The sequence below is a fragment of the Anastrepha obliqua genome, chromosome 2, assembly GCF_027943255.1.
Source record: "Anastrepha obliqua isolate idAnaObli1 chromosome 2, idAnaObli1_1.0, whole genome shotgun sequence".
Lineage (NCBI taxonomy): Eukaryota > Metazoa > Arthropoda > Insecta > Diptera > Tephritidae > Anastrepha > Anastrepha obliqua.
This window is the reverse complement of record NC_072893.1, coordinates 115,577,216-115,603,222: the sequence shown is the minus strand read 5'-3', so window position 1 is coordinate 115,603,222 and position 26,007 is coordinate 115,577,216. Positions and strand designations below refer to the sequence as shown.

Genomic DNA, 26,007 nt, shown 5'->3' with positions numbered 1-26,007 from the left:
TTCAACTAATCCATCATTTAAGCCCACCATCACCATTAAAATCACTCTTTATGTGAATAAATAAATTGAACTACTTAAAAGTAGTAGCGTCGCTCATTATTTGTATATGTGTGAGTTAGGCATCCGGTACATTTTCAATATGACTTCCGGTACTACTTTTAACTTGGATCTCACTATGAATGCAGAAGCGTTGCATAAAAAAATCTAAAACAAAACATAAAAAAATGCTCGAAAATCGTTCGACAAATTGAATCTGAAAGCAAACACACACACACACAGGTGCACGCAAGTATAGACAGTAGTGGTGTGTGCTTTGTTAAATTACAAAGTAATTATGCTGCTGCTTTACAATTTTTGTTGCAGTAAATGTTTGTAGCTGCAGTATTATTGGCTGCCAGCAATGCTGCAAGTCAATACGTTACTTTATATGTATTTTTTTTTAACCTTTCCGTATAGTAAAATTTATGTAAATATTGAATACGTATGTATAAGCACACTTTTTATGAAAAAAAGTTGCAAATTATTGCTATCATTATTGGCGGTTTCGCTTCCCTTTTGCTTCATTTTTCCTATATACATCATCGTGTATACACAGATTCGTATTCAGTTTCCCCCAATCGCTTCACATTTTGTATTGAATATTTAATTGTTCTATGTCGCTTACAGCTGCATATGCACATACAGCAAACGGCGATTAGTCATTGTGTCTGACTTTTTCCGATGTTATTTGAAGTGTTAATGCATTCACTCAAGCGTATTAAAATCATACAAATAACTGGTTATTATACTAAAAATATTTTTTAAATCTATGTTTTTTTTATATATACTATTTCAGTTACACGCGCATTATTTGCCCTTTGTGGCTTTAAATTGTTTAAATTGTGGGTTTTTTCAACGCTGCGGTGTGGTTTCTATGTTTTCCATTTGATAATTTCAAATAACTCGCATTATGTTAATTCGATAAACATTTGGCAATAATTATTAAAATATTTGATAAATATGCCGAGTTGTGTTGAGTGTTGATAATTTCTGTGGCTTGTTTGGAAGAGTTTTGCGGTTGCCATTTGCTTTTGATAAGTATTGTTTTCGTTTCATTTTTTTGTATATTTTTTTGCTGCTTTGATAATGCATTTATGTAATAGCTAATGGGAAAAAATTATGACGGAAATATTGTAATTTTTCTATTAAAATTAAAAAAAAATTTCAAATTAATATTAAAATTAATACTTAATATTTTTCCGTAGTAAAATTTATAAATTTTTGTGGAAAGTTTTTTAAAAGCGAATAAGCAGAAAATTGCATATAGAAATTTTTTTACTAGATTTAAGTGCATTCACCTTGAAAATAGTGAAGTTAAATTTTCGATTTCCTTTCTTGCTTTGATATAACATGCGCACTATTTTTCATACAGCCCCTTTCCGATCAAAATATCGGAAAAATTATATCACCGCACCTGCACTATTCTATATGAGCATATTTGTGCTTCTCTATTTTTAAAAATGGAAAATTTACATTTTAGAAAAGTGTTTTTATAAAAAAAAAAAATTCCAAGCGTGCGCCATATCGCTACAACATATCTTATTTTCATAGTGACCCCTATTGCTCGTTGGAATGATGGTGAAGAGCATAGCATATCACCTCCAATATTTGAACTGACTACTTTCCCGTTTCATTAAACGTTGACCAATACTGAAAACATACATATTTCTAACTCGATTTGGTTTTTTCGGGGCAAATCTGTCTTATGAAGCTAAAGAAAAGAAGCGTGAAAGGGTAAACTACACTCAACCATAGAGTAAAACAATAAGCGCACACCGCTCTAAGTTTTAGCAGTCGGATCGCGAGCTCCACTACTTAGTCCACCCTTTGGCAGGTATATCAATGGGGGTAAACAAACCTGCAATTGGGGCATATATGTTTTCTTGGGCTGACCTTTTTCTTATGAGTGGGAATAAATAATGTCCATAAAATGCAGCACTAATTTGGCGTAGCTGAAGTTTACTGCTGTTGCAACTTTTCCTATGGTGCGCTATGATAGATACCATCGGATCATCCAAAAATAATGCATTAGCCTGACATAATAACGTAACATAACGTAACGTAGCATAACATAACATAACATAACATAACATAACATAACATAACATAACATAACATAACATAACATAACATAACATAACATAACATAACATAACATAACATAACATAACATAACATAACATAACATAACATAACATAACATAACATAACATAACATAACATAACATAACATAACATAACATAACATAACATAACATAACATAACATAACATAACATAACATAACATAACATAACATAACATAACATAACATAACATAACATAACATAACATAACATAACATAACATAACATAACATAACATAACATAACATAACATAACATAACATAACATAACATAACATAACATAACATAACATAACATAACATAACATAACATAACATAACATAACATAACATAACATAACATAACATAACATAACATAACATAACATAACATAACATAACATAACATAACATAACATAACATAACATAACATAACATAACATAACATAACATAACATAACATAACATAACATAACATAACATAACATAACATAACATAACATAACATAACATAACATAACATAACATAACAAAACATAACGTAACATAACTTAACATAGCATAACAGAATATAACATACCATAACCAAAGCATAACATAACGAAAATAATGAGATATGTTTGCAATATACTAGAGTATAAGTATATTCTGAGAAAACGCTCAAATTCAGTAGAAACCTCCAATTATATGTAGGTAGCGGGCGGCTGCTTGAAAAAGCACTTGTGTGCCATCGGTATATACGTACAAGTAACATTATGCTAGGAGCACACAATGACATCAGTATCTCAAAAAAAAAAGTCAGAGCAATTCCACAAAACATCGGAAATAGTTAGCTAAACTCACGATTTTTAGTAAAGTTATGTATATTCGCCCAGCAAAAGAAAGTTTTGAACCATTTAAAGTATTGTCAGTGCACTCAAATGAACACAGAGGCGTCTTCTGCAGTTATTAGAACATTTTTTTCTCGCTAAAATCAATCGAAACATACAAATGCATATTTTCGAAAATCTCTGCAAAATCTTTGCAAAATCACAGCAAGTCACTTGCGTCATGTGCGCACTTGCACAAACGAAATTTACATATTTTTTTATGTATTTCTGTTTCAATATTATTTTCATATTTGCATCTTCATACTCGTATCTCACTTACTCATTCTCATGTCTACAACTAATGGTGCTTCTGCTGCTTAGAAAAATCAGTGTAACATTCAAACGTGCAGCTCATAAATCATTTAAAGTGTCAGCGGATATAGAACACTTTACAAAAACCAACTACTTTGGTATGAAAACAAATACCATTAAAGAAAAAGACACTGCACTATGCGCCTCACTTTCCCCTACCTCAATTCACCCGCGCTACCCCAGCCAGCGCAATCAACCGCTTGCGGCTCCAGCATTTTGCAATGCGATTTCTGTTCCATTTCCACGAAATACTTTGCAGGAAAAAAGCGTGAAAAAATTAATTTTTAGTGTGGAGCACATTAAAGTGTGGCTGACAACAAAAACAACTACAAATAACGTTGCACTAAAACAACAGCAGTAAAACGTCAAATAATAAACAGTTGGCAAAAGGCGAAGAAGTAAAAATCGAAAAAATAGTAGAAACTATTTTTGCAAACAAAAATTTTGCATTTTCAAACTGTTGATCAGCTTTGCAAAATCATTGATGATGATGAGTCGCGCAGAGTGTTGGAGACTGTGGGGATGGATGACTGACTATCACTGTGCGCCAACGAACATTTATTAGCTGCAGTTGAGCTGGTGAAGCTGTGGCAAGGCATGTGGGTGTTTGTTTGTTTTCATTTGCTTTCGATTGTTTTTTTTTTGTTTTTGCTTCATGCTACTGCGCGAATTGTTGTCGCATATTTTATGAACATATGTAACAAATAAATTTCTGTCTAAACAAATAAACAAATAGTGCGAGTATGTCTGTTACAATGTCTGCCGCAAAATGTGACAAACTTCGTATCGAACGCACTAAAATTCTTCGCCAAATGATTTGTAGTGCACTTGCATGCATACAAACTCACACACACTAGCACACATGCAAGCGCCAGTAAACGCCAATTGCAAGTGAGAGGGTAAATTTTTGCATTTTAACTAGGCTGATGTGTAGAGAAGAGTGGGGGAGAGGCGAGTAGGAGGCGGTATGTAAGTGAAGGCAAGCGAGTACATGCGAGGTGTGGCTATTAAATAAGGAGGATGCTGTCAAATGTTTTATTTTGATTTGACGATTGGAGGAAATTGATTAATAGCTTGGCGAAAAAATTTGTCGAAAATGAATGAGAATTTCGAGCCACTTGAAACTTGCACCTTATTGTGATGTTGATTATTTGCAATCGCGCCGTTCACTGGGCGCACAGTGCTATTTCCATTGGTTTCGGTTTTCAGATTTTGCCTTCGCTTGTGTCCGTGTCAGATTTTCGTCTATACGAACGTCGTTGGACGTCCTCTATTTCGTTCTCTCTGTGGATTCCATTCTAAGGCAGCTTTAAAGGCTTTGTGCGGCTCTTTGGTTCTTCTTCTACATCAACACTAGACTCATTATTTAATAGACACACCTCGTATAAATACAAACACCTACATATACAGAAAAAGCAATACCTCACTTAACCCTAAGCAAATGAGCAGCAGACAGTCGAGATCGAAATCGTCTACTTTTCTTCTTTTTCTTTTCCTCCTTTTTCTTTTCTTCCTTTTCAACTGGCCCGCATGTGTTGCAAATTTGTTATAGCCATCATGCAACACTGTCTGATCGCTCGTATGCAAGGCATAACGCAGCTAATAGATTATTAGAAATTTGTTATAAAATGTTGAGTTGTGGCGGCTGTGTTCGATTTGCTAGCAGCCACCAAATTGGCATAGCAAAAAAGTCAAAACGAAAAGAAATGCTCTTCTCGTTGCATGCAGACAGGTCTACTCTATTTGTGGCCAAATGTGACCACTAAGTGTAGCAAGTACTAATCTACCGCAGCGTCTGCTTCGCCTCATGAAGTCAACTACCAAATGTGCTTCCCTAATGATTTCTCACTTATTTTTGGCAAATCATTTTTCAATTTGTTCGCAACTTTCCAACTTTTTTCCACGAATTACGTTATTTTTTTTCAAATTGTGAAAAATTGCAGACAAAATTAAGGCAGATTAACATAAAGTTGTATGACATTAATAATGATATTTTTTCTTGGATTTTTGTGAATTTTTTTTGTGTTTTTTTATGCTTTCTTCATTAGGCGCAGAAAAGTTGCTTTGCCTTATGCAAATCATTATTCGATAAAAAATCGCATGTGCTGGTGTGCGATGAAAAATGTGTAGACAAAATATGCGCGTCGTGGTGCATTTATTTTTTCCCGAGGCGTTGCAAAATATGCGAATTTTGGCTGGGAAATGAAGTGTGTAGTTGATTTTTTGATACGATAAAGGTTGGTGGAGGTCTACGTAAATGTATTTAGTACTCGATTTTAAATTAATTTTTTTATAATATAGTATAATTTTATAATAATTATTGGCAGCATTTTTGGGCAAAAAAATTACTTGTAAATGAAACCAAACCAAAATAGTGGAATGGAATGTTCTCTAAACAAATTATAAAACTTATGCTAAGAAATTAAGGCACGGAACTTTTTTAGAAAAAAAATATTAAAATGAAAAAAGGCGGTTTCAAAAATATAATCTGAAATCCGATTTAATACTTAAAAACAAAAAATGTATGTAGAATAAGATGTGAAAGAATTTTTTGTTGAAATGTTCTTTAATTATTTTTAAAAGCTTTCAGGTTTTGTTAAATTTCAAATTGCGTTCTAGAAAATTTATTTTTGTAATTTCAAAACAGAAAAAAGGCTGTTTAAGCCCAAATCGAAAATTTCCGTTAATTTTTAAAGAGTTAACGGAAAATAAAAAAATACAACAAAGCAAACAAAAAACAACATAAGGAGAGAAGAAAGTGTTTTTAATAGAAATTTTCTTGAAATTTTATTATGAAACTAAATTATAAATATTATGTTATTCTATAAGAAAAATTTAGCATAATAACTGTTTTTTTATTTCGAATTTTTTTATTAATTTGTGAATTTGAAGATTTTTAAAAAATAAGTTTTGAATCCAAGATAAATTTAAAGCACGAAATTTTCTTTAGAAAGAAATTTGCAAAAAAAGAAATGATTTTTGGTAAAAAAAATGTTATTGTAATAAAATTAGAAAGGAAATAAATTTTTTATGAAATTTTATCAATTTTTTTAAATATTTTTTATTCAAAATTTATTAAATCCGCGTTCTAAAAAAGCATTATTTTTTTAATTACACGTTTTTTAATAATTGTATGAATTTTTCGATATGTTAAAGGTTGATACAAGTTGCGAGATTAAAATAAGACTATTTTTTTAATCCAATGTGAATTTAAATTATGAGATTTTCTTAAGAAAAAATTTACTTAAAGCAAAGTAGAAAGGGTTTTTAAAAATCAAGCCTTAATATTAAAAACATATAAAAGAAAATTAGGGGAGAAAAAATTTTTTTATTCAAGTTTTCTAAATTTTATTTAAAATTATTTTTAAGTTTTATTCAATCAAAAATCTGTCTTCTAAAATTATCAATTTTTTTTACTTCAAAAAGGGTTCTTCAGAAAGAAATTTGCTAAACATAAAGGGATTTTAAAAATTAAATTAGGTGACAAAGAATTATTATATTGAATTTCTAGTTTTTTTTAATTTCTTCAAGTTTTATTCAATCAAAAATCTTCTAAAATTATTAATTTTTTTCATTACAAGTTTTTTTACTAAATTTATAAATTTTGTCAATATGTTAAATGCAGACAACTCCAAGGTGAAATTAAAGCACAAATGTGCACTAAATGTGAATTAATTTTTAATAAAAAAAAATTTAAGTAAAATTAGGAGGTAATGAATTTCTTTTATTGAAATTTTCTCAACTTTTTGTAATGTTTTTCAAGTTTTCTTAAATATATTTTTTTTAATGACAAGTTCTTTATTAAAATTATGAATTTCGTTAATATGTAAATTGTAAGCGAAATTAAAAAAAGATTGCAAGATTGCTTTTTAATCCAAGGTGAAAGTAAAGCACAAACTTTGTTTAGAAAAAAATTGTAAAAAGGAAATAAAAAAATTGTTTTTGTTATAAACGACACCGAAAATAATATTTTTTTTGAAAAAACAAAAAAACAATTAAAGTAAAAAAATAAATAAAAATAAAATTATTGTTTATTGAATAAAAAATAAATATTTTTTGTGAAATTTTCTCAAATTGTTTTTAAGTTTTATTAAATTAGATGCCTGCATAGTAAAAAAATATTTATTTATTGTTTTATTAATTACAAGTTATTGACTAATGAAAAATTTGAAGGGAGTGATTTGTCTTTATTGAAATTTTCTCAAATTTTTGTTTGTAAAAACAAAATTCAGTTGCAACATTTTTCCTGTTTATTGCTCTCCCTCATTCATCAGCTTCACTGACATTTGCAGCAATAATGATTTTAAAAACTTCATTTGACAACTGAAGCTTCAATCAAAATGGATCAGCAAAAAGTTTCCCACACTTAGGGCTATGCTACATACGAGTATGTATGTGCATGTGGCATTCACTCTTCTGCTGCACATTTTCCACGCTTGAATTTTAAATTTAATTTATATGTCAGTGCGTTCATGCATTCATACTTATGTGTGTGTATTTGTTTGTTTGTATGTATGCATATATGTCTGTATACATGTAAATATGCGCATATGTGGCTTCGTACTTATGTTGCCCACGAATTCGACACGCTACTGGCGATCAAACAAATTAAAATTTCATAAAGCTGATAAACATCTGCTGAGCATAAGGAGCGTTGAGGCATATTTCCCCATACCTACCCAATAGCTGGCTGCATGCAAAGGCTGTTTGTTTTCTTTGTCAAATCTTTAGAGTTGTCAATAAAGCTTTTTGTTTGGTCATCAATAGTTTAGAGGCATGCGGAGAAAAGTTTTTTATATATTTATTACCGTTTTTTCAGCAATATTTGCATATGAATACAATGTTTAGTTAATAAACCATCAAAAAATCATAACAACAGATTTTGCTTACTACAAAAATTGATTTAAGGAAATAAATATTTGCATAAAAACATCTAAGCTCAATTTTTTTATATACAAAACAAAAAGAAAAAAACGAACAAAACTTCACTCGCCGCCTTATAGTCATGCCTACAAAGTTGCCGTATTTTGCTAGACTCGTTAAAGGCGGCATTATTGTTGTTGTCATAAAACGGGAAAAATATAAAAAATAATGTAGAAATACATATAAGTAGTTTCTAATATTTTTCTCTCTGCTTGAGTTCATCGATGGCCAACTGACTGACAGAGAGATGCCTCTTATATGCCAGCATATCTGCATATATCGTTCACTATAGTTCTTTTTTGTTTGTTCTTGCTTTTGATTGCGCCATACATTAGCTTTTCCCTAGCACCGAAGTAGGTGCCGTCGCCCTAAAACTTTCACTCAAAGGCCTAGAATTTATTACTATGTATCATCACTCTGCTGCTGCCGCTGCTATTCTCTTTGTTGTTAAATAGTGCCCCATAATATTGTTATTGTTTTTGTACTTAAATGACATTAATGGAAAAAACAAACATATGTAATTAACACAGCCTAAGTAGCGCAAAAGATAAACTTTAACTTCCCCCACATTTCAAACGCATACAATCTTTACCACACTGCCCCCTAAACTGCCTTCTTTGGTAGAGTGGAAAAATGTAGTATTTTCATGCTCGCTGTCTGTTTTTTGTGTTTTCTTTCCTCACCAATGGCAATATCTTTTCCAGGCCAAGTGGCAAAAGCGCGCTCGCGCCATTTAAAAAATGCAAAACATTCTTGTGGATGCTGAAAATAAAAGCAGTGAACTTGGAAAAGAGTTTTTGCGGTGGTGGCCGACAGTTCGTAGACGTAGACAGTAAAGAGAGTTTATGTGTATAGAAGGAGTGCGACGAGGCGATTTTAAAGGCGCATATGAAGTCATTAAAAGTGGCAGGCAAAGTGATAAATTGTGTAAAAACTATGTTAGTGTATGGGAAGTTATAGATGTATGAGTGAATGCAACAAGCAGCCAAAGTGAAGAGCTTCGACACTGACGACTGACGGTAAGGCTAAGCTGAGTCGACAGAGTATTGAAAATAAAAAGCAACTAATAAAGATGAGAAAAGAAACAAAAAAAAAATCAGGAACAAAAACAAAAAAGTCAAGAATAAAAATAAGAACAAAAAAAATCCAAGCACAACAACCAACGCAAAAACAACAAGTACATTAGCAGAAAGTGCAAAACGAGTGCAAGAGATAGAAAATAAAAATCAGAGAAAAGCGATACTTTTTGTGTAGCATAAGCAAAAATAACAAAAAAGTGGAGGCAAAACATCTTCAAGTTGAGCCAGCAGCTTGCAACAGCGCGCACCCCAGCTCACTTGCCACATCGATGCAGTAAACAGCAGTTGCACACACCGACACACGTACACATGCATGTCATATGTACGCCGCCCTCTCTGCAACGCTCTCAAGATCAATGGCATTTTTGACATTTCAAACAAATCAGAAGGTCACAAGTGCCAACAATGGACCGGCAGTGTTGATGTGTTGATCAAGCGGTTGCGTTTGTGAGTGTAGGGAAGCAGAAATATGCGAGAAGCCAGAAGAAAAGCGATTGAGGGCTAGCGTGGGCTGATGTAGAAGCGAGCTTGATGCGTCAGGAAGTTGTAAGTGGTGTTTGAAGGATTTATAATGTTATGACGTAAATAGTGGGAGGGACACTCAAACTATTCTCGCATTTATTAGAATACTAAGTATTTGCCTTAACCATTATTAAATCGTACCAATGTTTCAAACTTTGTACACATTCTTTTTAATTTTATCACATTTTTGTAACCAGCACTGCCAGTATTTTTCTGAGTATGCAGTTTTATAACCCATTGAATTTTAGTATAACAAAGTGCAAGTTTCAAGTGACTTCAAGATACCCTTGATTTTTGCCAATTTTTCTTGTTGACCCTGCTCGGCTTTTTCTTCCATATAGAAAAATTCGAGCATTTACTTTGTATGGAAGCAAAGGCGTGACACATCAACGAAAAATAATTGCCAAAAATCAGCGGTATTTTGAAATCACGTGAAACTTGCACTTTGTTGGAAAAGTGGGGGAAAGTTCGGAAAATTTTGTTTAAGAATTTGAAGTTTTGATGCAATTTTTAAACATTTTGATAAAGTTAAAAAAAAAAACTAACGGCATTTTGTATTCACTTGAAATATGCACTTTGTCGTATTAGAATTTTATGGGCTATAAAACTGCATACTCAGAAAAATTTGAAATTTTTTTAAAAAGTTTGAAATTTTGCGTTACATGGTGTTTGTTGTTGTATCAATTATATTTTTATGAAGAAATAGTGATGTATATATAATTTTGAAATGATCTGTATATGAACAGAATTCGTAGGGGGTAGTGTATTCAGGGTTCTGCAGCAAAAAAACCTAAGAAATTTCGTCAAAACAACTTCGTTGAAATAAAAATTCATTAACCTTATAAAACTGTACGTGAAATAAGCTTTCATGCCATACTCCAACCATTACTACGGAATCAGAAACAGTCACGCAGTGTTCATATTTTCTGGCCCCAAATTCACACTACGCACGAAAAAAATAAAGCCTGGTAAGACAACAAACACTATAGCAAACATCTTGAGCAACTCAGCCTCAGTGTTGTAACGCACGATGCCCAATAATATTATGTAAAATCAGCGCGACTTATGCAAACAAGCTGTAATTGATACGCTATCAATACACAAACAGAAGCAAAAAAAAAAAGCGAGAAAGTCCTTTAGTCACACCTACAAAGCGCACTTGACTCTCCCACCCCCGATAGAGCAGGACGGGCAAGGAAAGGTGAAGTTGTGAAAAACTGGCAAACGCGCAGCACAAATGAAAACATCTTTCAGCGCATTATTTGCATGTCCATACAAACATTCACACACACACACAAACATACAGAAACACTTGGATCTTGGGAACGCTGGCGCTTTGACGTTCATTGAAATGTTTAGCGTTAAGTAAAACCACAAGACTCGAGAGATGGTCTGTGTGCGAGGGTCGGCAAAAGCGCACAAACTGTTACGCACAATTGAAAAACGATTTTTTCAAAATGAAATTTTGTTTTGCTCTTAAACATCTTATGAGCTGTGGGAATATTGAAAAGAAAATGCCTGCTTGCCTAGGAATAGTCGTGAAAGGCATACTTTGGGTTTGAGAGCGTGCGACCTTTTTGGGTGGCGTAAATTTTTGTTGGCCTTTTTTCATTTTATTTTCTTGTATTTTTGTTTACTTTTGACTTGTACAAGCGCTTAATTTTTCCGCGCAACCAAAGAAAAGCGAAAGGGATTTGCTTGTGTGTGATTTGGGAAGGGGGATGGTAGCTGGATGCCTTGTGGGTTGTCTGCTTCGCGTCGGCTTTTGTCTTGTTTGTGGCGGATGTTTTTTTTTCCTTTTTTGCTGCGTCGCTTGATGCTTGCTTACCAATTGAAAAGTGTTTGCCGCTTGAGGTGGGGTACGTTAAGAATCAAAACAAAAAAAATTTCGAAAAAAATAGAATAGGAAAAGTTAACCAGCCACGTTTAAAAAAGGTCGTATCATTATAATATTGACAAGACAATTTTTACGCCTTCAATTGTGTAAAAGTTTGGCAATTTGGTTTATTATTTGTTTTGTTGTCATTGCCTCTGTGCGGCGAGCGGTCGCGCTTTTTTTCTTGTTTTTAACTTTCACAATTTTTATTTGACTTGTTTTCGTTTTTAGAAACAATATGAGCGGGTTCGAAAGGTTAGCTCATTGTCAGATATTTGGTGAATTGCTTAAGTTTGATTGAATTACATTTTCTATTGAGTCTCATTTTGAAAAAAGAAATGAAAAGGGTTCGCCGATGGGAAATATTGCGGACTTAAGTAGTAGGAGGAGTTTCCTGAAAGCTTTGGAAATAGCTATTTAGTGTCAATCAAGGTGGAAAGGTTAACGGTTATGAGACAAATTGACTCTATGATGTTTCGTTTATAAAAAAAAAATGGAATTGAAAATTTTTTTGGCAACAAGCAAGACCGTTTTCTCAACCAAGTTCTTACATTACAGGTCATTTTATCATGCCGAAAAGAGATCTACATCCTCTCATAAGTAGGCTGACGCTCGGGCTGGTATAGTGGTGAAATAAAAAGTTTTAAATATTTTCCGTTCGTGAGCCATATCTCCTTACGATGTATACATTTGGTTGCATTATACGACAATTAAAGAAGATCTTGCACTTGAAAAAACTTCTTTGACTAAGTTCTGTACTACACTGCACCAAAATGAAAGTAGAAAAAAAAAACCACATTCGATACCAGTTCCCACCAGTCTCTGTACCAGTTCAATACAGGTAAAAAATAGGAGCAGGCGGCCAGTTCCGTGGTTCCCACGTTTTTGTTCTCGTAATATTGGCGTCAAGAATTAGGTATTACATGAAAAAGTTACGAAAATTCCATAATGAAACTTGCTAGGATTACTGCGCAAAGTATCAGCTATTAATATAAAAAATTAAAAAAAATAAAGGGAGTATTTTTCAAAAAAAGGCAAGGCAAAATCTTTTTCTTAAACATTTTAAATTAGAATATATAACTTTTCTCATGAATAATTTTTTTTAAGTATTTTTTATCCTAAACATTTTTTTAATATGTTTTATTCTAAAAAAATTTTTTAAGTATTTTTTTATTCTAACAAATTTTTCTTTTCATCCTAACAAACTAAAAAAAAATTGTTTTTAAATCGGATTCTTATCCTAACAAATTAAAAAAAAATTTTGAATGCCAAAAAGAACTTCAAAAGAATTTCACTTTTAAAAACCATACCAAAATTTTCAAGATTAAATATATCTCAAAATTGGAAATTTTTGTTAAGTTTTTTTTTTCAATGTACTTATTAATATACTCAACGCAATAATTAAATCTGTTTTTGAGAGAATTAGCGAGAATGCCCAAAGGACTTGAATCACTTCACATGGAATTCCTTTATACAAAGATATGTCAACTAATAACTTTCCCGAGTTATATTGGAGTTCTTATTAAGTAATTTGAAGTAATGAAGATAAGTAGTTTCAGGACATTCAGTTTTCTCACTTCTTCATATTTGTTTTAGAGACCCACCAAGTTGCCTCACTACTTTATAGAAGAAAATTTTTTTCTATTTGAAGTTTTCTTTCCGCGTCGTTTGTTTAGGGTTTCACAAATCAAGCCATAATTTTCCGGCTTGTCTCTAACATTATAAGAATAAAAGTTATGCCAGTAGAAAGCTATTACACCACAGATATTTTCAGGCTTTGTGAGATTACTTTGCCTTTTCATGTTTTCCAATTACACAACTTTCAATATCTAAGTAAAAACGTCATTTGTACGCCTTTCTCCGCCTAAATGCGCTAAGTTCACTTACCTCTTTATCTTTGGCAGCTAATAATTCAGCATGATTGTTTCCTACCGCATTCGGCTTTATTGTTGCGTCGATTTTCCCACTCTCACCACTTTCGCCGCCATCAATTTCCATACGCCTGACTTCCGTTGCATTCACCGACAGTGCATGATTATCGTCATCGTCATTATCAATGCAATCATCACCAATTTCAGCGGCACAATCAGTGTTGCCATCCACAGCGGCTTTTGTTGTTTTTGTTTTTCTTGCACAATTACTTTTGTTTACACTACAACTAGTTTTTTTATTGCTATCGCTACTGCTAACGTTTAAGCTACTATCATCAGTTCTTTGACCACACACATTTCCATTGGCATTTTCATCGCCACCCAAACGCTGCTCCTCCAAGCGCTCCTGATCTGGAGTATTGCTGCTGCGCTTACGCGCATTCGCGTTCTCATCGGCGTCTTCGTTATCCTCCTCTTCCTCGTCAACATCATCGTCTCCCGCACGCTTCACCAACTTCATTTCGGCTGTGAGGCTGGTGATCAATTTGCTAGCATCCACGCCAGTCGCACCGGCGCAATCATCCTCATCCATTTCATCGTCGTCTATATGTTGCGCGGCATGCAATGGCGAATGCAGCGGTGATTGTTGCTGTTGCACGGCAGCTGCAGCAGCAGCGGCGGCAGCAGCCGCTGCTTCCATCATCATCTGTTGTGCGTGATTGAAGAAGAGCTTTGGATTGAGGCAACCGTTAACGCCGTTTAGTGCGGCGCTCAGCGGTGAAACGCTGCTATTGCCACACGCGGCAGCGGCAGCAGCAGCGGCGGCAATGCTGCAACCGTCCGCAGATAGCGGTGGCGAAGGGGAGGGTGTATTCGTACTGGTGGACGCCAATAAATTGCCACCGTTCTGATGTAACGTTATCGCCGCAGCGACGCTGTTCAGCAATTTTGTATTGTTGTTATTATTGTGTATGTTATTCGGGCTATTAAAGCCGGCGGCGATACTGTTGTATGTGGCGTTGGTGGGCGAAAGCAGTTTGGTGCTTGGTGGGATTGTGTTGCTGGTGGACGTGGTGGTGGGGGTGGTGTTGCTGTCTGTTGTTGTTGTGGATGCGCTGCTATTGGCGGCAAGTGCGGCGGCAGCCACGCTGCTGAAGTCGTCTATGTCGGCTGGTATGTCGCTGCTGTTGGCGGTGGCCAGTGTGTTGGTGGTGGTGTCAGTGTTGGTGGTTAATTGATCCTTCAAGTTGTTCACTTCCTTATCCGCCAAATTAGCGCGCTGCAAAGAATAAAGAAAAGTAGAGAAAAGCTGATAAGTAAGAGGAGTAAAATGTCTGAGAAAAATATATAAAATTAACATCAAATTACTGAAAATAAATTATTTGAGGAAAAAGCTGCGCTTTCGCATGAACTGCTCAAATCAGATCAAATCAGTTATGCAAAAGCAATTAATATATTCTTACAAGGTGCTTAAGCCAAGCTTTTGTCCCATTTTCAGTTTGTGTGTCACTTTTGTAGGCGAAATAAAGATCCTTACAGTTCTAAGCTGTCCCGAAAGGCCGCTGGTTGTACTGGGAACCTTTTTTTTTTGTGTAAGAAATGCACCCAAAAATTTGACCATTGGCAGACACTCTCTTGAGGAGCTCGTTGAAAACTTCCTCTACTGAATGTTCCTAGACTGAAAATCGTACTGGATGGCGTTTAGATAACAACTTTAGGCGCTTTACGGCTTTAGGTATAATGACAAAGGTCGTTCAATAGGAAATCTATGCAATGTTTAAAGGAGCAGACTGGATATTTAGCGAAAGATGCCGAGGACACAAAAGCAGCGTCTGTAGTGTCAGTCAATCTGCTCTAAAGACCTTAGAAACCTGGCAAAGAAATAGTTGAAGAATTGACGAACTGCGGTTTTTTGCAGCATCCAGTTGGTTAGAGCCATTGGTACAGTACTGGTACTTGCAAAAAAACTAAGCGTTTCATAAAGAGGCCTGACAAAGTGACAACTATATTCCTTTTCAGACAGATAAATAGAGATTTATGAGCCTAAATAGGAGTTATAACCCATGGAGATGATATAGAATCATCATAGGTACTATGGACGGTCCACTGTGTACATATTATTTGTGGCATAAGTGTAGCGTGGCGCATTTTCTTTGCCGCCTTCCGGCTTTCGTCAGACGTAGATGGTACATTGGGTCGGATGTTTTGAGAATGGACAAGCCACATTCTCTTTCCCTCAAAAAGTTGCTAAGATTCATAAGAAAATATTTGAGTGTTACAGAATCCATACTCCAACTAACTTTTCCTATCATTTGAATCTTAAGATTAATAAGAAAATATTCGAGTGTTACAGAAAAGCTATGAGTTTTCACCGCAACTGACTTTTGCTATCATTTGAATCTTAGGATTCATAGGAAAATATTTGAGTGTTACAGAAAAGCTATGAGTTCTCACTCCAACTAACTTTTCCTATCATTTGAATCTTAGGATTCCTATCATTTGAATCTTGTCGCTAGGCCTTAAGTAATATACAATGGGCAATATTGCTTGAGTGCTTGGAAAAATGTAATTTTTTCGGTGTGCGACTACCTCAAGGTGAAACAAACCTCTATTTACAGTAGAGATTGAGCCTGGGATTTATGCCAGGCATATGCCACACACTTACACAGGATTGAAGTGAAGGGGAATGCCTATTTTAATTGTGTGTTTAATTGCTCATTATCATTTTTGTCATGAAAAGTTCCTCTTAAGAACCATTAACTCCAGCTCGTATTCGTGAAATGATATCCAATATTTCTGCCATATAAGGAGCCACATACGCAAACTTTTCAAATATAAGCGCCAAAACACAAATGCCATTAGAAGTCTCAATTTTAAACACCTCAAACTTATGTATTGATTGCCGCAAACAGCAGTTACTGGCAGTAACTTCACTGCGCTCTTAAGTCTCATCGCAGTTCAACTGCCCCGCTCGCAACTTATAACTTCAACAATTAGTTTGCCTTATTTTGCAAATGTTTTTATTCTATTTAGTTCTACTTTCAATGCATTTCTATTTTATTTTGGTGCTGATACAATCGAAAGCTTATTGCTTCCGGTAAACAAACGTCAGCCAACTTAACATAAACCAAAGTTAACCAAAAAAAGGAAAAGTATCGAGACTAAAGAAACAAATAAATTTTGTTTAACTTGCATTATTTGCCAGTGCCAATAACACTTTACAGACAGTCTAATTTTTTGAGAGACTGGGCACTTTTTGGGCATTGTAATTTGCCAGCCATTTAAGCAAAGCTGAGGGCTACTTGCCTAGCGGCAGCGCTCTCATACCTTCACGGCATGCAAATAGTTTACCAAAATGTTGGGTTTTTTGGCAATTCGGCCAAACTTACTAATGGCAAGGCACAATTTTCTAGTTAAGCTTATCGATACAAACGATAAACTATAAATTTCGAAGTCGAAAAAGTTAGGTGGTAACGGACAAAATTTTTGTGGGCTTGACTTGTGGGACAACTATGGAGTTTTGTTGTTGCTTATGAATAGCTCTATTTGGTAAGTAAGCTGCTTGCGACTCTTGCTTTGGTTTTCCTTCCTTTTTTCTGGAGTAAAAGTTGTAACGTATTAATTTGGCCAAATTTAACCCGTAATGACTTTAAAAGTAAAATTAATGAGGGTCGCACTAGTGCTGGCTAACGGAAGTTGGAGCAGGAGGAAGGAGTATAGAAGTTACTAGCCCACTGGTGCGGGTTACTAAGCGTTGAAATAAATTGACAGTAAGGCAAACAGTTCGAGCAATTTGGCTGGCAGAAATACCTATGTATGCATGATTGTATTCTATATGAAAATGTGTATGGGTGTGTGTGTGTGAGGCGCATTCGCAGGACAATCCGACGAGCGCACACAAATAGAAAGCATTTTAAAGCTAGCCTAAAGAAGAAGGGTAAAGAAGAAGCGTAGAACTATAATGCTGGGCGTATTTGCTGAGTTCTACAAAACACATATCCTAAAACTATGCTACACATATGCTTTGAAATTTATATGTCTAATATGAGATTGTTTTTTTCGCTTTTATGTTTTTTGCTTTAATGTTTTGAACCTAACTGTTCATACGCGCAGCCAACTCCAAAAATTTATGTCGATTTCAATATTCAAAAACTCTATTTCTATTTCTGTTTTTCCTGTATTCCAACATTTTTGTTGTTGTTAATGACTTTTGTTTTTGCCTACCGGAAGTGGCCAAACAACAAAAGTCATTACGAATGGTTCGTTTGCTAGTGTGTGTATGTGTTGGGAACAGGGAGAGAGGGCGTAGAAGCGTAAAGGCATTGGCAGTTTAGTTGTTATTAGAAATGAGGACTGAAATACTTTTGATTAACCTTTTTATGGTGCTAAGCTGTGTTTTTGTTTTTTTTTTGATTTTTGGAAAATGTTGTTTGTTTGTATTTGTGTGCATTTGTTGAATTATTTTTGGCGCAATTTGTCGAAATAGTTTTCAAGTTTTTATTTTGCGTATTTTTGTTTTAAGCCAGGAGTCAAAATGATATTAAATTTTATGAGGGTTAATTGTAATGTAAAATAGGCTGCCGGGTAGAGTTAAGGGTATGCCGGGTATGGAATAAATTTATTCAGAAGTGAAAACGGGGAGTTAACGAGAAATTATTTTGCAAAAAATAAAAACAAGTAAATAGTAGCAATAAAAACGCTAATAAATTAAAAAAGACAAAAAACTACAGCGCTAAGCTAGCGATAGTGAAACTATAAAATAAGTAAAGTAAAAAATAAATAAAAAAAACAATAATACAAAAAAAAAAATAATAAAAAACAAATAAATAATTGGCGCGCGCACTTCTGTTAGGTGTTTGGCCGAGCTTCTCCTCCTATTTGTGGTGCGCGTCTTAATGTTGTTTCACAAATGGAGAGACCTAAAGTTTTATGGCGACTCTGAACGGCAGATGATTTTTTTATGAGCAGATGGCAGAAATGCAGTCGTAAGTTTTCCATTGCCTGCCGTGGGGCGACCTGCTATAAAAAAAATATTTTCTACTATTTGATGTTCAAGCACGGAGATTCGAACTTACGTACTGCCGAATGATCGTCCAGCACCAACCCATTCGGCCATGGCGAATACAATTTTTGAAAAATATAATTTTCAGCGAAAAGTAAGTTAAAATGAATATTTAATTTGGTGGCCATTAAATCAGACCACTACCAAAAATAGTGGTCGAGTGCTGGCAATTTTTAAATGAGCCGCTCAACATTCCAAACACATAATGTACCAGGTAGGGTTGAAAATATTAGGGGTAATTGCGGATTTCGGGATATTTTCAATGTAGGCCCGAAACATAAATTTCTTGAAATTAGTTCGAATTAAATACGCTTTTTCGGTTTTATTGTTTTTTATAAAAAATATAAAGTTTTAAATCAACTCCGAATGACGGATAAGTTTTGAGTTTTAGCCGTTTAAACAAAAATATGTCAACGAAAAGACAAAAACAAAGAAAATCAAAACGAGTTTCAGCGGTAAACCACTGCCCAACCGTGTATGCAACCTTTTCGCATTCTCTATAAATAATGTTGCTGCTCACTCTCATTCAGATGCCCTGAGCGTTTTTCCATAAGAATACAATTGCAGTAGATTATAGCTGAAAATAGTTCCATTTCATTGCCCTGCTTATAGCGTCCACTCAGGCATCAACCTAATACGATTTCGTTGTACGCTAAATAAGGAATTTTTTTTTTATTGATGACAATTTTTCCAATAAGATTTTATAGCAAACTTTCACAACCCTTACTTGAAAAAAATGTAATAATTTATGTCGGGACTCGTTTCGGAATCCCGTAATTTCGAGATTAACATCACTGATATATCATATAACTGTGTAGCAGATGAAGGGGCTAGAAAAAGAACCTCCTTATACGACATTAGGTCTCTTTTATAGAAAAAGAACCTCCTTATCCGACATCAGTTCCCTTTCATAACAGAGGCCTGCCGCTAACTTCTTGCAAACTCTGGATTAGATTAACTACGCCAAAAAGGCAACAGACGATATTTGATGCGGTTCACTTGTGGAGCAACATGACAAATCTAGTTTATTTTTGAAAAGAAGAGATCTCACCAACTCCGTTTGCAGTAGTTAGTTACACAAAATAATGAAAAAAGAGCAAAAATAAAAATATCATCAATAGCATTTTTTACCACTGCAAATTAGCAGCTTATGGAGGTAGACAATTTTTTAGCGCCTTCAAATTACCAGCTTTCTTAAGTATTAGAAACATTTGCCGACAGTTTTTATCTGCCTTTTTCACTGCTTTTGCGTCTGTTAAACGCTTTCCACCTCCCTTAGCTCTACCTAAGCAAACCCACATCATTTACTTCGTGGCCGATTTTGTAATCTGCTGATTAAACATTATCGACTTTGAGCAATGACAACCAAGCGCAGTGACAGACAAGTAGTCAGACGGCCAACTCCAACAACTATTTGCTACTGCAACAAAATTTTGCTAGCAAAGGGATTCATGCGCTGCGTTTGGCGGAAAGGATTTTAATAGCACATTCCTTTGCTTTCCAGCTGCTTCGCAATGAATGTCCTTCAGGCTATTTTTCCCAGGAACGTGATGGCCAAAAACAAGAAAACCACGACAAAATCTTTGAAATCTTGAATGCAAAAGGAAGAGGAAGTGCGGTATGTGGGTGAGTTGGACGAGTAAAACAGGAATAACAACAGAGAAGAAATCAGTAAATAGGTAGAGGTGGTAGTGAAGCTGTGTGAAACAGTTTGTAGTAGGAAAATATGTATGTATGTATGTGGAGCAAGTGGAGTTGCTATTAAGTTCATTTGCAGATGCTGAGGCTGAGATGAGAGTGATGGGAGAGCAGAAGTGTGAGTGAGTGTGTAGAAAAGTGACAGGTGGAGGATGAGCAAGAATTTGAAGTTGAGCTCATGTGCCGAGCAGAGCTGAGGCTGAGATCGAGACGATAAATGAGTAGGAGAAGGTATTAAAAAGTAGACAGGAGTATAAACGATATAGAGTCGGATATGTATGAGTACAATTTCGAGAAGGTATGCATGAGATTGAGCTTGCGGCTAAGAGAACTATCGAGCGCGAGCGCCACTACGGGTGTTGCCAAATGCTGGCCAACTGTCGTTGTATTGGTTTGTGGTATTAAAAATCCATTTGTACAAATGACGACAACGAGTACAAGTAGAGTGGCGAATGGAGAAGAGACTGCCGACCGAAATGATGATGACGACTAAACGCGTAGTGCAGGATAGGAGGATAGACACAAATTTTGTGGTAATGTTGCTACGCGTATTGCTGTTGCTGTGACAGCAGTCGTTTATAGTGAACGTTGTTCACCACGACAGTTAGGACGTTGTTGATGCTTTGACAGGATATGGAAGGATTCCACGTTTGGTCATAACGCCAAAATGCTGACGCGTTTGTTGATGACTTTGATAATGCTTTGTCTTTTACCCATTCCTTCTCGGCTTCTCAATATAAAATGAATGCGGATTTGAAGTTGCTTTGGTGAGCGCAACGCAGCAGCACACAGCGGCATGTGGTCGGTCGCGCGTTGTTTACTCGTATTTGCGTTTGCTTTTGGTTTATTTGCATTTGCTAGTGTGCTTGTGTGCGTGTACTTGTGGGCGTTCTGCCGTCTAGAGTAGCCTTTGGCAATATTTGTCATCATAAATACTTTTCGCTTACATTTATTTATAATATTTAAAAGATGCTTAACGAGCATGGCGCGCAGCAAGAAGTGAAAAGTGAGAGTGGCGGTTAGCGGCTGGCGATTGTGGATAGTGGTAGCAACAAAAACAAATGACAACAACAGTGACAAACATAGAATCGCTGCAAGTTAAATGCTAGACAGCTACAAATACAAATCGTACTTTTTGTACGTTTGTAAATCGCCAGACAGGACTTGATTCGCGTCGCCGCGCTTAAGTTGGTCGCCGCTGTTGTTGTTTTTATTGTAATTTGATGGCTTAAGCGCGTAAATTATTTAAAAAAAAATTACTCCAGCAGGCTTATTTGGCTTGCGAAAAGGGTGAGAACCACCGAAAACGCTTGAAAATCGATTATTATTCTATTTAATAATTCATAACTGCTAATGAGTGTGGTAATGTGGCAACTGGGCGGGCCGATGTGCGGGCGTTGATGCTTGAAGGGATATTGAAGGATGCTGGCAGGCCAACTCATGTCAGAAATGAGTTTTTAAAGGATTTAGGTGAGAGTTGTAGGTGAGAGACAGTTGATGATGAAGTGAAAGGAAATGGAAGTTAACCAACTTTTGATTTGAGTGGTTTAATATTCGTTGGTGTAAAAATTCTTAGAAAACAAAACTTTATTTATATATAACACATGTTTGATTGCTTTGTATGCCTTCGGTGTTTGTGGGTGCTTTAAACAAGTTGTTTTCTTTTAAATTACTTTTATGCAAACTGGTTAGCAATTTGTTTGTCTACTGATAACAATTTTGTTTTCACTAATCTTCGTATACAATTTCAATTAAACAAAAATATTTTTTTGTAATTTTTTATACATTTCAAAATAAATTAAAAACCTTTTATAAATTAACAAAAAAAAAAATGTTTAATCTTTTATACATTTCAAAATAAATTAAAAATGTTTTGTAAATTAAAAAAAAATGTTTGACATTTTTTAAATTTTTTTTTGAAATTAAAAAAAAATGTTTTTTCATTAAAACAAAAAAATTGTAAATAAATAAAAAACTTTTAATAAATAAAAAAGTTTAAACAAAAAAACAATTTTAAATGAAAAACAAAATTTTAAATTTTTGTGAGTGCTTCAAACAAGTTTTTTCTTTTAAATTCTTTTTATAAATTTTTTTTGGATAATTGGATAGCAATTTGTTTGTCTACTCATAACAATTTTGTTTTTTCTAATCTTCTCTTATGTTCAACACCACGAATAACTTCGATATGGCAAGAAAGTGAAATAGTTTTAAATGGAAATAACGAAAAAAATATTGTTTTTCGTATACAATTTGAATGAAGCAAAAATATTTTTTTTGAAATTTTTTTATACATTGTAAAATAAATTAAAAATCTTTTGTAAATTAAAACAAAAAAAAATTTTGGCATTTTTTTATTTAAATTTTTTTTTTTAATTGTTTATACATTTCAAAATAAATTAAAAATGTTTTGTATTTTTTTTGAAATTTTTTTATACATTTTAAAATAAATTAAAAATCTTATGTAAATTAAAACAAAAAAAATTTTAACATTTTTCTAATTAAAATTTTTTTTTTTAATTGTTTATACATTTCAAAATAAATTAAAAATGTTTTGTAAATAAAAAAAAATTTACTGACATTTTTAAAATCTTAAACAAATAAAAAATTATCAATAAATAAAAAAATTTGAACAAAAAAATTTTTTTAAATAAAAAAAATTAAGAAAATATTTTAAAGAAAAAAAATTTAAATAAAAAGAAAATGTTTTAATAAAAAAAATTGTAAATAAAAAAGATTTTAAATAAAAAAAAATTTGAACTTTTTTCTCTACTTGTAATAAATATTCTCTTTTTCAAATTAAACTTTTTCAATTTTTATCTTCAATACCACCCATAGCTCCTTTTGAATATCGAGAAAATATATTTTTACGTTTGCAATTTTTTTATTGTACATTATTAATACGTAATTATTTCCGCTATTAAAATTTTTTTTCGACAAGTAAACACATTTTTTTTCAACATTTCATAAGTTTTGTTTCTATTCTTTTTAATTTAAATATATATTAATTTTTGAACGCTTCAAAAATACTCCAATATTTTTGTACGCTCATAATTTTTATATCCTTAGTTTCTTCCTTCGGAAATTTTTTATTAACTTTTAATGCTTCCTTAAATTTTCCAAAAATATCTAATTTTTTTGTTTTCTTATATTTTGATAATTTGTTTTCCAAATCTTTTTCTGAATATTTAATTCCCAATTACATGTTTTTTAGAACTTTTAATTTTTTCTCAAATTAAGGAATAAATATTTAAATTTTTCGCTTATATAGTTTTATAGCATCTTATAACATCTTCTCGAAATACATATTTTTTTCCTATTTTCAATTTATTTTTTAATGCATTCCAGTTTTTTGAACTCTCATTATTTTATTTTCTTTATGCATAATTTTTTAGCCGATGCAGTTTCAAATTTTCCCATTTTATTTTTTGTGGCAAGCCAACGCTTCTCCCTTTTCGTCTGCAAATTAAATAAATAGTTAATAATCAACGGTAAGCTTTCTAAGTCTTCAACGCATTGCCAGCAAAAGTGTCCTGCTTCTATTTCTATATTTGTTGCCTTATTTTTCTGCCATCCGTCCTTTTGTCTGCATTTAACTCAGTCTTTCGACTCGACACGGCTCGTCTTGTTTCGTCTCGCCACTTCTTTGGCATTTGCTTTGCTTTGTAATTGCTGCTGCTGCCTTGGTTAGCACTTGTTGAAATTCAATCCTCGTGAGAATGCAGGCACTTGTACGTCCAAGGCCTGGTTGCTTTAAGGTTTCCGTAACTTGTAGGTAGGGAGCATTTATGAAGCGCTTGGACGTTGCCAAAGTAGTAAATGGGGAGTGAAGGGAGCAAAAAGAAAAAGAAGCTGGCTTTTTTAGAAGTTTTGATTGCCAAACAATCGGAATAATGCAGGTGATAAAAGCAAAAACAGTTAAAGTAGCTTTAAAGAAGAAGCCATGTAAAATGAAAAACAATTCAGAACATAGAAAATTTAATTTTTTTGTGTTTTGTTTCGAGTAAATAAGAGAAATAGCAGACTTTAAATGGAGTGAAATGGTAAGTGTGTGGAAATAAGGAAATATTTTGAGCGGCGCATCATTTGAGGTATGTGGCAATTTTGCGACTCTTTAAGTGATACAAATTTTTAAACATCTAAAGACAATTTTTCAACACATAGCTGGTAGTTGTAATGCTGTAGAAATGTAAAAATTTCTGTCCAAACTTAGGTGGCCAAAGAACGCGCCAGCTAACTAACCACGCACCCCCAGCCGCAAAAAGCAGTGACCAGCGTAAATACTTCTCAAACATTTCCAACAAATCAATTAATGTATGGGAGTATAAAATTCGACAAACTTTCAGCGTGCTGCTTGTGCGCTCATTACATTTGAGTTCTTTAACTCTTTTATCTCATCAACCCACACAACTTTTTTTGCATTTCTTTGCTGATTTGATTTTTTTACTTTTTTTGTGCTTTGCCAGTGCAGTATTTGAAAGGCAAAGCGTAGTGAATCCAAATGAGTTAATTAACTAAAATGCGGGCGGATTTTCAACGTTTTGTGAATGTCTTTGTGTGCACAAATGTAGCTGTAAATATATGTACTTGTATGCGTGTATGCGCGCTAGTATCTGTCTCAGAATTTAAACTTTTTGGCGTATTTTATTTTTGGCAGTAATGCTCACTGAAAAAAACAACGATTTGGAAATATGCGACTGCGGAAAGGTTGTAAAAAAAGTAGTTGGTTGGTTGTTTGGTTGCTGAAGTTCTCAATGCATTCAATGGAGCTCAAATAAAGGCATGTACACACACATCAGTGTATTCGGTTTTTGTTTTTTCTCCAACAAATTCTGGAGTAGGCAGGTAGCATTTGAAGCGCTTCACTTCGTGCGCGGCTCTTAACCCTTACAAGCACTTACTCAAACTTGTGTTTTCATATGAGTGCATACGAGTATCTACATATGTTTTTAGGTACTTTTTTATTAGCTACTCCAACATTAATATTTTTCGCTATTGACTCGTAATTTTTGTAAGCGCACAAAGTAAGTGGTTGCCGTGTTTTATTTGCTTATTTCTATAAAATATTTTTAGTATGTTTTTTTTGTTTTTAATGCGACTTATTAATACTCCCTATACTCCTGGCCATGCGATTCATTTGCTTTTAAATGCTTCTTTTTTCATTCGGTTTTTGGTTAATATTATCCTTTTCACTTTTGCTTGTGTAAAAGTCAAAAGTTAAGTGCATATGCACGGAGGCACTCCGCTGCGCTTAACGCGTTACTGCTTTTCTTTGACGCTTTGCGGAAGAGCACATAAAAATATGTATGTGGTAAGGGCACTTGTGAGGGAGTAATATGTATATGTATGTATGTATGTGTGTATATATGTATGTAAGTATGTGTATTTGGAAGCATAAACATTTAGTAGTGAAGTGGAATTAAGTAAAAATACTTAGGCTTTGTTGGTGCGCTTATGTGAACTTAATAATTTTTAGGTCAATATTTTTGGAATTTATTTGTAAGCGACCGGAAACTTCAGGGTAACAAATGTTGCCCGTCGTATTGAAATCACTACTTCCTATTTCTAAAAACGGGCATCAGATTAGTGTATCAGCGACTCAAGAAAATCCTGAGTAGCGAATTTCAATCAAATCTGTTAAATATTGAAAGTTC

The 26,007-nt window shown here is 33.9% G+C and overlaps 2 protein-coding genes across 3 annotated transcripts in view; both read right to left on the bottom strand.

The window, feature by feature from the left end:
- Positions 1–14,378, bottom strand: part of LOC129237491 (homeobox protein cut) — a 133,794-nt gene extending 119,416 nt beyond the window's left edge. For both annotated transcript variants that reach the window (XM_054872272.1, XM_054872271.1), the window contains exon 1: positions 13,613–14,378. In XM_054872272.1, coding sequence (XP_054728247.1) covers positions 13,613–14,302 — 690 coding nt within the window. In that variant the 5' untranslated portion in view covers positions 14,303–14,378. The remainder of the gene's footprint in view (positions 1–13,612) is intronic.
- Positions 14,368–26,007, bottom strand: part of LOC129238365 (dual specificity protein kinase shkD-like) — a 76,260-nt gene continuing 64,620 nt past the window's right edge. Inside the window, exons 2-3 of the mRNA XM_054873391.1 lie at positions 14,476–14,875; positions 14,368–14,426 (exon numbers count right to left, since the gene is read on the bottom strand). Of these exons, the coding sequence (XP_054729366.1) occupies positions 14,368–14,426; positions 14,476–14,875 (459 nt within the window). The remainder of the gene's footprint in view (positions 14,427–14,475; positions 14,876–26,007) is intronic.